At 38.1% G+C, this 14,098-nt stretch overlaps 1 protein-coding gene across 1 annotated transcript in view; it reads right to left on the bottom strand.

Annotated features, from left to right (window-relative positions):
* The window catches only part of epas1b (endothelial PAS domain protein 1b), a 29,925-nt gene that overhangs the window by 8,754 nt on the left and 7,073 nt on the right, over nucleotides 1–14,098 (bottom strand). The window contains exons 2-7 of the mRNA XM_087802959.1: nucleotides 8,635–8,831; nucleotides 5,325–5,458; nucleotides 5,149–5,236; nucleotides 4,553–4,671; nucleotides 4,078–4,277; nucleotides 3,070–3,176 (exon numbers count right to left, since the gene is read on the bottom strand). Of these exons, the coding sequence (XP_087659085.1) occupies nucleotides 3,070–3,176; nucleotides 4,078–4,277; nucleotides 4,553–4,671; nucleotides 5,149–5,236; nucleotides 5,325–5,458; nucleotides 8,635–8,831 (845 nt within the window). The remainder of the gene's footprint in view (nucleotides 1–3,069; nucleotides 3,177–4,077; nucleotides 4,278–4,552; nucleotides 4,672–5,148; nucleotides 5,237–5,324; nucleotides 5,459–8,634; nucleotides 8,832–14,098) is intronic.

The raw sequence follows: 14,098 nt of genomic DNA, 5'->3' as shown, positions 1-14,098 counted from the left end.
CTGGAGATTGATCTATTTACTGTATATTTTGTTTTTGGCTTCTCTGTGTGACCTATTAAGGGGATTGATTGAGTATTTTCTATTGCAATTTGTTGAAATTAGCACTTTCATCTATCACTAACTTTTTGAAAATGAACTTACTTTACACATATTTAATAAGCAATAAACAATTAATATTAAAGTGACAGTTCACCCAAAATTCAAATTCAACTAATTTTCTCTCACCATCATGTCTGCTAAAGGGTTGGGAGGATTTCTAAATAATCAAACCTTTTTGGAACTATTTAGTTACATTAAAATGAAATTAGATACATTAACATGAAATGTAAAACGGGTAAAAAATACATTTTGACTCTTAAATATTGAATGGACACTTGAATTATTTAATTTGATATTGATTTTTTAACTAGGTTTCATCTCGGAACCCCCCTTTCCTTCAAGCATCTGTTCAGTAGGCTCCGCACCATTCCCTGCCCTGATATGAATCACACCCTACTGGTTTGGCTAATGACAAACATGAAAGCCAGACAACAGTCATCAAAGGTAAAAAAAACAATAATGTCATCACAGGCCATTGAAGCATCTTCAAAGCGTTAAGCAGACACCTTATATTAGAAACAGCATAAACACAGAAGCAACTCAAAACGCTTCCAAACAGTAAACCAGAGACAGAACTGATCACATTTGTTTTTAATTAACAAAATAGCGAAGTCTTGGGATTATTTAAAAAAAAAGGAAAATCTGAGGCTCTGATACTGATGGATGCTAATGTGAAAAAACAGTACCACATCCCCACTGATGATCAGAGCCCCGTGATCCAGGGTCAGACTGTTGATAAAGATCATTTTAGCCCCAATTTAGAGTGTGGAGATCACATGCTCAATCGGGGTCAGGCACTGGAGCACACAGTCAGACATGGTGACTCTTGGTGTTTGCCAGATGATCAAATTCTTATCACCACAGACCATATCTCAGATGTCACCACAAATGAACAAGAAGACCCGCTGGTCGATTCAGAGTGCAAATACAGGGTTGATTCCGGAGGTCAGACACCCGTTCCTGATCCTCACTATGAGAATAAAACACACACACAGATGAACTCCCTGTGTGAGCATACAAGAGATTTTAGCCCCCAAATAGAGAGTGAGTGGATCTTGTCGGGCCCCGCGTTAGATGGAACACCTCAGACTGATCAAGTAGATCTAGATAAAAATGAACAAAACATCAACCCTTTTGAAAATAAAGACAGTTGTGAACAAAGGATGCTCGAAAATCCAGAATATACAGCTAAAATGTGGGGAACCCCAAAAGAATTTGTAGCTGAGTATGACAACGAAGAAGCAACCAAAGCAAACTGGTCCAAGGTTGACCTGGAAATGGAGCACCGGAAGATGAAGATTCTCTTCACGGAGCTGTACAGGATGACTCTTCTTCACAAGCAAGTGGATCAACAGTGTCATGGCGCAGTTCATATGGCCGATGCCCTTCAGCAGAAACTTGACGAGGAGATCAAATCCCACACCGAGGACATCAACCAGATCAGAACTACGAGGGTGGCACTGGCCTCTGAGCGAGACACGATCAAGGAAGAAATGGAGGCTTTGCAGAGGGAATCAGAAATGAAGCAGATGGCTCTTCTTATGGAGATTGAGACACTCCAGAAAGTTCCAGTCCTGAGCACACAGGCTCAGGATGTCTCGGAAAGTGAGCAGGAAGATCTTATCGCACAAAAACCGGCGCTAGATGTGGACGCTCGCAGTGCCCACGTGCCGGAAGACAAACAGCTGGTCCAGAACTTCAAGGCTGAAATGGCTTATTTCCGAGACATCCTCATGAAAGAGGTGAAGGAGCTGAAGGGTGAACTTCATAATCAGACCACATGCAGCCACTTGTCATCCGACACCTCGGACGTTGAGAAGGACACCCTTGTTTTTGAGAGACATATTGACACACCGGGACAAATCATACACCATCTAATTACTGCTTCGGTCCCCATAGTCAACAATCCAGAGGAAGCAGCGGACCATCAGAAGTTACCAATAGTTCAAAGGTCAATCTGGAAGAGACTGAGGAACTTTCTGGGACTAAAAAGCCGTAAGAAGCAAAAGTTTCGGAATGTTAAGTTATGATAAACCATGCATCAAAGACAACAGAATGGAATGGTTAAAGTTCCAGAGCCAAGTGGGTGAAAATAAGACACCGAAAAAGGACCCAAATCAAGACCCCAAATCTAGAGCACCTGTCCCTCTACGGAGTGCCGACATGGTTGAACCAGCTGTTTGGTTTTTACTGTTTTGTTGATGAGGATCAGCAGCCGGAGTAAGAACATCCTGGAAGTGTTCTCTTGAAAAATGTGAGATTGATATACTTTGTCTCCCCAGAGCCTATAACATCATCAACTCTTTTAGGTGGTGAAACGATCTACTCTAATTTATCGATGACTTGAAATCATGAAATAAATGCCCACACAGGTATTTTGTTTAAGTAATTATGTTGTGTATCGATCTTTAGAAAAGGTCTTGCCTTTTTTTGTAACATAACTACCCATCTCAGTTGGGTGAGGACTTGATGTCAGCAAGAGTATGTGACACAAAGTTAAAATACTGTAAAGCTTAAAGCGTAAAGTTAAAACTTAAACATTTATCCATGAAAGCGAGGGGTTGAAATGAAATTCCAGTTGTCTTAAAACACAAATGTACAAACTATGCTGCCTGAAATGACTTGATCTAACAAAGCCAGTGATCGTTACAAAGCTCATGTTGATTTGGGAGAAACAACTTACTAATGCGTTGACTGCATTAAACGACGAATACTCAATTATTAGTATAATTATGGGTTGAAGTCATCATCACCTTTACCAGTTTGGTTTTTCTGTTATCTGACTTTTCGTATAAATCTGCTAAGAGTACTATAGTATGTTTCTGGATGGGTTTGGCATAAACATTTATTTGTCTTCTTATAGTTCTATTCGAGTCCGTTTTGCAAATGCATTGATACGTTTTCATAGTGCACATGTTCAAACAAGGGAAGTGTGCTGGTGTAGTTTGTATGATCGTGAATGGGACTTACAGTTTTGGTGGCTCTTGGTGACACTGTCGGAATCAAGCGCATGGTAAAAGTCATAGACGGAGCGACCGATCAGATCTTCAGGACTGTAGCCCATCAACTCTGTGACCCTGCAACACAAATACCAGACAGTCATAATGATGGCTGGACTCACAGACAGGGGGCGGGGGGACAAACTGTCCTGCCAAACAAACAACAACCATATAAACCTCATCAGGATCTGGCATAACACAAGCAGAATTGGGATCGCCCAGTGCAATCAACAGTCTCCAGGGGAAGGCTAACTGTTACCGATGATACAGAAGATAGCTGATATCCTCCTGTAGCTGGGCATCACCACAGCTTTTTCAAATAGGGAAAGCATAAAGTGCAATCGACTAGAAACTTCTGGAGGACATTTCTCTTAAATCCCATATATATATATATAAAGTGTATATGATACATGAATGTCATAGATGCATGGGCTTGGCCATATATATATATATATATATATATATATATATATATATATATATATATATATATATATGTATCATTTTAGGTTATACAGAGTGGGAAATAAAATGCTGTCAAACTGGAGACACTCAAAAATGATTAAAGACCATGTTTTTGGGAGAAATGTAAGTAAGTAAGTAATTTGTATTTATATAGCGCTTTTCTAGACCACGGTCACAAAGCTACTACACGACATCACTACTATTACATAGAGTAAAAGTAGCAAATGCAGATTAATTCTCAGACTAAGATTTGAAACGTGATAATGAACCAAAAGTGCAACTACAAAGATGAGTTGTGTGAAATATAGTTAAGTGAAAATGGCTTGAAAACAGAAAAATCTCATCTTATTTGCTGTGAGATTTCAACATTGGAATTGCAGGACAAGGTCAAAGATCTAAAACATTTTTTTTGTGTACAAAAAAATCCATTTCTCTTAAATGTGCGTAACAAATCTGTGTCAGTGAGCTTATCCATCCCACCTTACAGAGTTTTTGAAGCTGTATGTTACAGTACCTGTCATCGCAGTAAGTGAACTTCATGTCCATGCTGTGGCGGCTCAGAAACGTCTTTTTGTCCAATGGTATGTCGATGTTGGATGGATGGGGAATGGGTTCACACATCAGGACAGCGCAGGCGAGAGGGGGCTCGGCAAGACTGCGCAGAACCTGTGACAGCCCGTTGTACGTTTTCAAGTGTCCAGTACAGTGAAGCACCTGCAGGGTATACCAGAGTGTCAGCCAAGGGTCAACAGTGACTTCCTTTAATTTATATTTTTAAACTGCATTTTAGTGTTTCTGTATGTAAGGTGTATATCGACTTTAAGATGTTCTTTTTTAATGTTTTTATTGTAAAATTGCATGCATAGAAGTTCATAGTAGTTTTGTTTAAGGATCAACATTTAATAAAAGTGATTCTGTTGTGTTATTTAATTGTATATGGTCTAGGATGTGTTTTTATTTTGTGCATCTGCTGGTGTTTTCGTTGTCACCTTCCAGCTGGCTGACTTAAGGTTGACTGTGCGCCCCCTGTTGGTCATGGTGCATTTCATTCTCATGAAGAAATCTCGATCTGTGTTCGGCTCCTTGTCCTGTTTACCGAAGGCAGCCCCTGAAACACATACACATGCGCAGTTAGGACGAATGTCAAAACCGTTCTTACATCACGGGGTCACAGTTCAAAGTGAATGAACCTCAAACGCTAACTCAGCTCGACAACTTTGGAATATTTTCCGGTTAATAATAAATGCAATATTACACACACACACACACACACACACACACACACACACACACACACACACACACACACACACACACACACACACACACACACACACACACACACACACACACACACACACACACACACACACACACACACACACACACACACACACACACACACACCTCTGCTGGTTCTCTTCCAAAACAACCTCTGAGCGTCTACCCTCATGTGATAGGATTATGATGTAACAGGTTTCCAAAGCAAGTTCACATTTTGGAAAAAAAAAAAACAACCCTTCAAAAGGATATTATTCCTTATACGCTGTCACTGACATCTTAGGTCAAGGTTATGTGATCTTACCCGCCATCTTAAGGCTTAGGTTCTCCCGGATTTCCTCATGGTCACACGGATGAGTGAAGTCAAAGATGCTGTGACCCGTCAGATCCACCTGGTTAAAAAATGTATAGACATTATTTTGAATGCAATGTTTGCGATAGTTTGATACATGTCAGCTGTGGTGGAGGAGATGGTGGCACCTGTGTCATTCCCAGGTACTTGTTGATGTTCTCTGACAAGAAGATCATGTCGCCGTCAGCCGTCACGACTGTGATAAAACCTTCGAGAGACTTGAGGTAGAGTGAGTCCATGTCCTCTCCAAGCTGGTCGCCATCTGTAAACCAGAAGTGTGACGTGTTCAGTTTAAGAGCTACTGGACCATGAACCAAAACCTGACAAAAATGAATTCAAATATTTAATTATGTCGATAAAGCAAATAGTGACAAAGGACCTCTTCCGGCACATTTATAAATGTGCCAGTTATTTTGACGACCTATTACCCATTTCACAGTTTTTACTCTCGAAAAATCCCTTTATCTTTATCGTAACCAAATTAATTAACTTTTTTTATGAATATCTAGCTCTATTAAACTAAAATCAATTGAAATTGAGAACCTTTCATTTTGATTTATATTAAAATAATTGTCTCCACTATTTTAGCGTGGATTTATTACCAAAAGAAAACCAGAAAACATAAATTAGGGGAACTTATAAATAAGGTCTGAAAGCTTGTTGACCTGGACTCGTGGCCAGATATCTCGACTACTGGTGGGAAACCGGAGCTTCCTGTGGGCGGTAGATTCTCACAGGCCGACTGGTCTAGAGCCACCTTTGGCCTGGATACTTACATGTCATTATCAGACAGTTTCCTGGTTATGCAAGTGTACTCCTTTGATTAGGAGTAATGTGTTAGCTGCTTCTGGACCCCTGTTCTGTTCCATGTTTCACTCACAGTGATTCATTTGTGATTGTGAAACAATAAATATGTAATAGTAAAGAAAACCGAACACTACAAAACTGAACATCAACAACTACAAGAATAACCCTTTCTACCCTTTGTTGAAACAACATCAGCATAAGGTTTAAGTTCAAACTTACAGCATTAAGTCCATTTTTGCCATGATAACAGCTTCATAATGCAAGCTAACAAGTGAGGCATAGTGAGATATACAGTTTATTTGCAGGATTAGAAAGTCTCAAAGTAAAGATTGATTAGCTAAAGGGAAAAGAAAGAAAGCTTTGCCAACTGAACAAGGAAGAATTAAAGTAAAGTAAGTCAGCCGCTTTAGAAACAAGGAAGGTTGAAATACAACTGCCTTATCAGAAACATAAAACAGTCTCTTAATTTGTAATGGCCACTAGATGATGTTCCACATTTGAAAATGAGGGCAATAGAATCCTTTGAAACACGGACATATAATTATATACTATATTATTCATATATTAACTCGTGATTGAACTAGGGTTGATGAGGCCTCATGAAACAGCTGAATAGTGAAGACACTGTATCATGAAACAGTGTCTTCATTTTTAAAAGGCCACTAGATGGCACTCTCTTCTTCATAATCTTTGTTTCTTATCCAACTATTCAATGAAACCTGGCATCATTTTCAAATTAAGGGTACCATCTAGTGGTCTTTCAAAGTTAAAACACTGTGTCATGATACAGTGTTTCATAAGGCCTCATCAACCCATCACTAGTGTCTTCCCGTTTCCTAACAAAATTGACAGAAATAGCCAAAGCTCGAAGTAAAAAGTCCACGGCAACCTGCATGAAATTATGCACAGAAATTAATATATTCAAGTTCTTGTCCATGGTTTTGAAGTTGCATGATGTTTATGCCAATATAATACCAATTTGTACCAATCTATCATATTTGAAATTGTTTGCATGAATGATTCAAATCTGCTTGTATTATTGAAGTTTACAACACTTTTTAACATAGTCACATAATCATTGTTTTGTTAAGTATGATAGTACAGACGATTTTACTGATATTTCTTCAAAAAGTACTAAGATTATTTTACTTACGTCATCTCCTTTCAGGTCACGATTTTACAAAGTCTGAATAGTCAAGGATTCAATGCTGAATTTCCGAAAACACATTAGCAGTTTGGGTTGATAACATTTATCAAAAAGCTCAACGCCCATCAGGCATGCTGGACATTAAGCGGTTAAAAGTAGATTCGAAGAAAAATCATTAACAGCCATCTACAAAAAAAGCAAGCAGATTGAACTCTGACTAAACACAAACATTTCAATCTTCTCCATCAGTGGGGTTTGTTACACAACTGAGGTGTGTGATTGTGCTGCATGTGTAGGGGTGTGTGGCGCCAGGGCAGCAATTTGTTATGGCTGACAGCAGTGGGTCCAAGTTTCCTCCAAAACATCTCTGTCCATCTCAGAGCAATCACAGCAATTTGATAAGAGTCAATCTGCTGCTGCATCAGAGTGCCCTACCCACTGCTGTGCCTCAAGAATCGGACCCCACCTCAGTTTCCCACCTAGAATGACCTACTCGGACAAACTTTTTTAATTGAAATTAACACATGATGGAAATGATATAAAACAATTAAAGAACAGATGATGAAATGTTGTTTGTGTTCAAACCTTTAGGGTATTTGGTGCAGCCCTCTATTTAGGAATAAGTACTCTACTTTTGGTTACTCTAATTAACCAAAAAACAAATTGGCTCTATTTTACCGTATGGTTGACCGGACAAACATGATATTTGTTGAATGAAAATAAATGTTTTGAAATGAAACAATGTGATAACATTTTCAGGGCAGTGATGTATGAGGCATATTCATTATGTTTATGGTTCACCGAATTGTGAAATTAAATTCTATTTCTTACCCTACTATACCCAACAATAATAGTTATGATAATTTGTTTTGTTTGTGATGTCTTCAATTCAAATATTTAAACGCTTTAGGATTTTAATATATAAACATATATTTATCATTACTTTGGAATTGGTCGCCAAATGTATGTCTGTTCCATTGTAATTGATAAATTGTTAAGCTTTTTCCAAGTCCATTAAAAAATGATACCTAGTTTATCCATGTTATAGTTACTTTCTAAGTCATTCTCAAATTTAATCATTAAAAAATGTCCATTTTCAAACAGCCATATATCTTTAATTTTCACTTCAAAGTAACAAAATCATCTGAGGAAAGACATTAAGACTTGCTACATCTTGATAGGTTCAATTTTAAATCAATTTCATTTTTCACATTGTATTTTGATTTTTTTTTTCCCCCCCAAAATCATCTAGCCTATGGAGCCAAGTGTGTACGAATATACATATTACTTAGACACAAAAAAATATAAAAATATAATGGTTTTAATAAGTATTGTTTACTCATTATTGGTGACCCTTATCTACCCATTTGTTTGATCCCTCTTTTCAGAAGTATATTGAAAAATTAACGACGCTTTCATTTTTTCGTTTTCAATACAAAAAGGAAAAAAAAAGATCTTGGATTGATTATCGTAAAAAGTCCCACCTGTTCCGTTGACAACCAGCTTGCGAGTCCGCAGGAAGCTGATGGCCAGCCTCATGATGGAGGCCTTGTCCAAGTGAGTGCTGACACTTTCTGGCAGAGGCAGTTGTTGCGCCAGCTCGTAGAAGACCTCGGTCTCTTTGCTGCGACGGCAACGTGCTGCATCGCGGGACTTTTCCTTGCGACGCTCTGAGCTGTTCCTGGAGACAGATAAAGTTCAAGATGGTAGTACATTTTTCACTAAGGTACACAATACAATGAGCATGTACAATAAAGGCTAACTATTGTTTTGATTTATGTGTATCTTAAATGGATCTTGGACCTCTATTGTACTCATCAGTATGTGTCTGTTTGTACAAAACTCTCTTTTCATTTAAATAGTTACATTAGAAAATGTGCTTAAGCCCCGCCCACTTTATCTGGAGTTAAATCTCGTTTACCCCAACCACACCCACTCTGCTGTGATTGGTGAAGCTTGAAGTCATCATTCCGAGAATTCTCCCCCTCCATGAGACTGGCTGGAGGAGGACTGAAGCCCATAATTATGTCATAATGGACTCTGCTCTCGTAACCTCTTTTTCACCCAGATTTCAGACGGGGGAGAACTTTATAAAGTAATAACTTCAAAACATGGTCGTGATGAGGGACTTACTCCATCTTATTGAGGAAGACTTCGACATTTGAAACATGTGACTAAGTCACCAGAGTTGGGTTTTTACGTGAGTTGCCCTTTTTTATAACATTTTTATACAATTTTTTACATCAAAAAAATAACGTGATTCATCCCACAAAGTCAGCCCTAGCTCATCACTGTCTTGTAGCTGAAAAACGATTTAAATCTTTACTCAAGTTCAAAGTCAGCTGTTACATTTGGGTAATAGAAATACACTAAATCTCGCAGGGCCAGAAAGATGAGTCCCCAATTTCAACAGAACGGGTGTCGTCACCGGCTTATGTAACATCTCAGCTCCTGGCTGAACCAGGCCTTTTCACTCGGATGGTTGATCTGCTGCCGATTATCACGCAGTGAAAGGCCTTAGTGTCTGGAGCCACTCCAGCGCCTTCATTTATTCATGGTCATGGGTGAAACGGGCTGCTGGTTCACCGTCAAAAAGGAAAGATTTGATCCAGCGATTACGTTTTTTTCTTTTTTTTACACAAGACCTCTTACTTTAAAGGCATCCATCCAAGTGTAAGGAAGCAGCGAAGCTCAGCACTTCTGAGCCAGTCGGTACATAGAGGGAATAAATGGGAACAATCCTTTCTCTCTTAAGAGGATACAGTATATTCTGTCCAATATAGAAATGAACGGTAACTTAATCAGAGCGACTTGGAAGAGGACGGAATGAAATGCAACAATGAATTGATTCATCACTAAGAAACATGTGTTGGTTCATACATTTATACATTCATACATACACAGTAAGTCAACCACTGCTTGCCAAATAAAGGTCAAGCATTCTAGTCGAACCAGGCTTGACATATATAATATTATATCACATTATAGTGATTACAACTGACAGTCAGCTCAAAAAACATTTGTATTATCGTGTTTACAGGAGAATGAAAAAAATGGAAACACAGGCACAAAAAGTGAAGCTCAGTAAATCAATTTTATCAACCGGGTAACTTAGCATCTTAACAATTTGGAATTGGATCAAGAAACAAGTCTTTACAGTCCTGCATGAAAAAACCTCCACTATGTAGCATCGACTACATTTTTCCGGTTGTGTTTTCCTCTTATACTTATTCATTAATTATTTGTTTTTCATGCTGTAAACAATACAATAAAGTTATTTTATATTGGTTCTATTGATTTTATTTTGCAAAGCGTAAATCTAAAATGTTTTTTTAAAACAACTTATTTTTAAACAGATCATAAAAATGATCTGTTTAAAAATAAATTGATCACCTACCTTTCAAATATAACTTAGTCATAAATAGTATTTCAAAGTTTTAAAATATGTATTTTTCAGTCACCCCCTCCGCTCTGACAGAGAAATGGGTCTGGTTCAACATGAACTCGGTGACTTTGATTTGTGAAGTGAAAATACAGCCAAATAATCGTTGACCTGAGCAGTTTTCCAAATCGTATTAGTTAAGGATCAGGAAAGATAGAAGAGAATCTTCGCGAGGAGCTGACTACGACGTCTTCAAAGTTGTTTCTTAATAGTCATAAATTATTTTTATAGAATACCAAAAGCGATCTATAAATATAACTTACTTACTATAACACAAACTAACTAATAATATATACTTTAATCAAGACTATTTTATCAACCAATGCTGATATGTTACTGTACTGTTAGTCATACTGTATGACTAGAAGACAGCCGGTCAAAGCGGCAGGCCGTCAACAATGAGTCAGGTTCCGCTCAAGGTTTCTGCCTTCCAAAAGGAAGTTTTTCCTCGCCATAGCTCACTGTACAGTGTTTCGCTTCTTGCTCTTTGTTGAATTGCTGGGATCTATTTTTCCTTAATCAACTATAGTCTTATTTCAACTGTATAGTGTCTTGAGATAACTTTGTTATGATAAGACACTTTAAATAAAATTGAATTGAATTGAAGACACTGTATAATGATACAGTATATTCATGTTGCAAGACCTCATTTTGAAAATGATGACAGGATTCACTGAAATAGTGGATTAGAGCCAAATATTATAATGAAGAGAGTGCCATCTAGTGGCCTTTTAAAATGAATTGTATCATGATACATTGTCTTTAGAGCTGTTTCGTGAAGCCTCACCAACCCATCACTAATAACAGATGCATAGGTTTACTTGTAACTCTGAATGTGTCACTTTGCAAGAGAAGTAAATCAAAACTCATTTATACATTTGTCACATGTACAAATAGCCTCGGGTTTTCAGAAAAGAAATGCGTGAAAAATCATTTATCTGGTGCTTATTAGTGTGAAATGACTGAGACACTGCATGCTGCTGGCGAACTTTATGGTCCAAAACAAACCGCAAACTATTTCTTAGTAAAGCATTGAGATCTGTTCCCGTCAGGCCGAGCCAATAAAACTGCTGGGACCTTCAGATGTCGGACTAACTTGTGATTGTAAATCATCATCTGACTTACCAAGTTATAAGTGTGGCCAATGGCAGTTTCTGCATGGTGCTGATAAGCATCTGTGAGTGGAAGCAGAGAAAATGTATTTTTCTAGCACAGGGATTAGTGCAAATGCTGACGCTGAGGTAACTTGCCTCGGCTCCCAACCGAGTTAATACCTTAACCTTTTCCTTTTCCCCCCTAAATGTGTTTCACCAAGAACATATTTAATCGTCCTGTTAAAGAAAAACAATTAAAAGTATCTTCCATGATCAACAAATTAATTAAAAAACAAATTCTTGCTGAGGAATTAAGTAAAGATTGGTACTTTGTTAGCATATTTTCATAGCTACATTTAATAAATATATACATAAGCGATTAATCATGTGATACTTAAACTGACGGCGTAACCACTTTAAACACAGTTTTTTTATGTCCCTTATCAAACTCATCTTGTCAAAAACGGTTCCTTTCATGGTTGTTTATCGATTCATAGTCAATAACCGTTTCCTCTCTGTGTGTGCTTGTGTGTCTGCATGTCCTCTTTGATAGTTAGGGACTATTGTTCTGCGCAAGATTATTTCGGGATAAGACACAATGGAAGCAGCAGCGCAACAAACATACTGATGAACCCATCGACCCACACAGACCGACGCGCAGACACACACAACATACACAACAAGTTTTTACTTTCCATGTTCTACGTCACTAATTTAATGTGACTTTATACTACACATTAGTACAGTGAACATTAGTTGGTTAGGTTGGTTTTCTGAAGTTAACATTTATTAAAACCTGATGAACTTAAGAGTTGAACGCAAAAGATTTTAATAAGTATTATTCCAGATAGAACACACTGGACCAGGGCTATATATAATGAGAAATATCTATCGCTATATTGGCACGTGCGATATGCATATCGATAACACGTGCGATCATTTATTACTTTTATTGTATAAATCAAGCATTTCTTAAATGCACACTTCGACCAATCAGTGTCCCGTTCTGTAAAGTTGTCAGTTTGTACTTCTATGTCTCATTGTCGTTTACGTCTTGGTCTGTGGCTATTGCGACACGTCTTGCTGGCGCGCTGACTTGTATATACACGAAAGGGAAATATCGCATCGTTTTCCTTATCCATATTCCCGGAACTACCCTACAGTACTCGCGTGCATGCGGCTACATTTTTAGGTGAAAGAATAAAAACATTGTATTAATATTGATATCGCAATTAAAGACAGCAATATCGAATATCGCACTTATTTCCAATATTGTGCCACCCTACAATGGACTAAACTTGAATGTCTGAACTGTTTTTTTTAGTGGACGAAGGTGACTAATGAGTTATGAGAGACACCAGTTAAAGGGCTGGAAATAGGTGTTTATTTAGAATGCCCCTTCATTGGGTGTTCCAATACAACAGTTGGGTTGTCGAAGGGGTCCTTCATGACCCTAAAGAAGATTTTTGATGAGAGTACCAGGTAGTCTATAAGTAATTGTAAGGAATACAGAGGCTTCCAGACGGATACACACACACACCAGCGCTTGCTTACAGTACCTCTTCCTGTAGTTGTGGCGCCTGGTCAAACACAAACAATGAAGCAGAAGCTAATCTGTGATCCTGAGGAACAGAGGGTTCTGGAAATACATGGACGCACGGACACACACGAACACAAGCACACACGCACACAAGTAAACCCTCCTACACTGATGTTGGGATAAAGTGACCAATTCAAAAAGGAAACAATGGGCCCAAAACAACGTTTCTGGGACGGGAACAAGAGTCTAGACAAGGCAAACACTTAAGCTCATAATCCATATAAACCTACAGTATTATATATAAACAGTATAATAGTACATGAAATGCAACAATTTCTAAGACCTTCGTCCTCACCTTGCTCTCTGTTTTTACGAGACGTTTCCTTACTGTGTCAATTACAGATAACGCTGATGAAAATGATGATGGACAGATAATTGTGTACTTCATGAACCACTTCTTGAAGTGCATTTGTCGATTGACCTCCTTATGCAAGACTTATTTGTGGCTTTCGAATCATATCATAGTTTTACTAAAATCTTTTAATGGTTTAAATTGCAGTGTAAAGTGTGTACAAAATAAAATGAATATAATATATATATAATATTCACAGTGTTTGTTCCTTATGGTGTTACAATTGAACTTGTGAACCGCTGGGTGGCAGCAGTCATCATGTCCTATGCAGCTAAGAATGGAATCTCGCAAGATTGTGTAGATGACCAGGTACGAGAGGATACAGCAGACTTCAGACATATTTATTGTTTTAAGTCAAGTACTTGGGCAATGCTACAAATATCTTTGTTTCTATGGTATCGCAATCTATCACAATATATCGTATCATTGCCCCTGTATTGTGACATGTATTGCATTGCCA

The sequence above is a fragment of the Callionymus lyra genome, chromosome 11, assembly GCF_982586985.1.
Source record: "Callionymus lyra chromosome 11, fCalLyr1.hap1.1, whole genome shotgun sequence".
Lineage (NCBI taxonomy): Eukaryota > Metazoa > Chordata > Actinopteri > Syngnathiformes > Callionymidae > Callionymus > Callionymus lyra.
The sequence above is the reverse complement of the archived record's forward strand: the minus strand, read 5'-3'. Positions and strand labels throughout refer to the sequence as shown.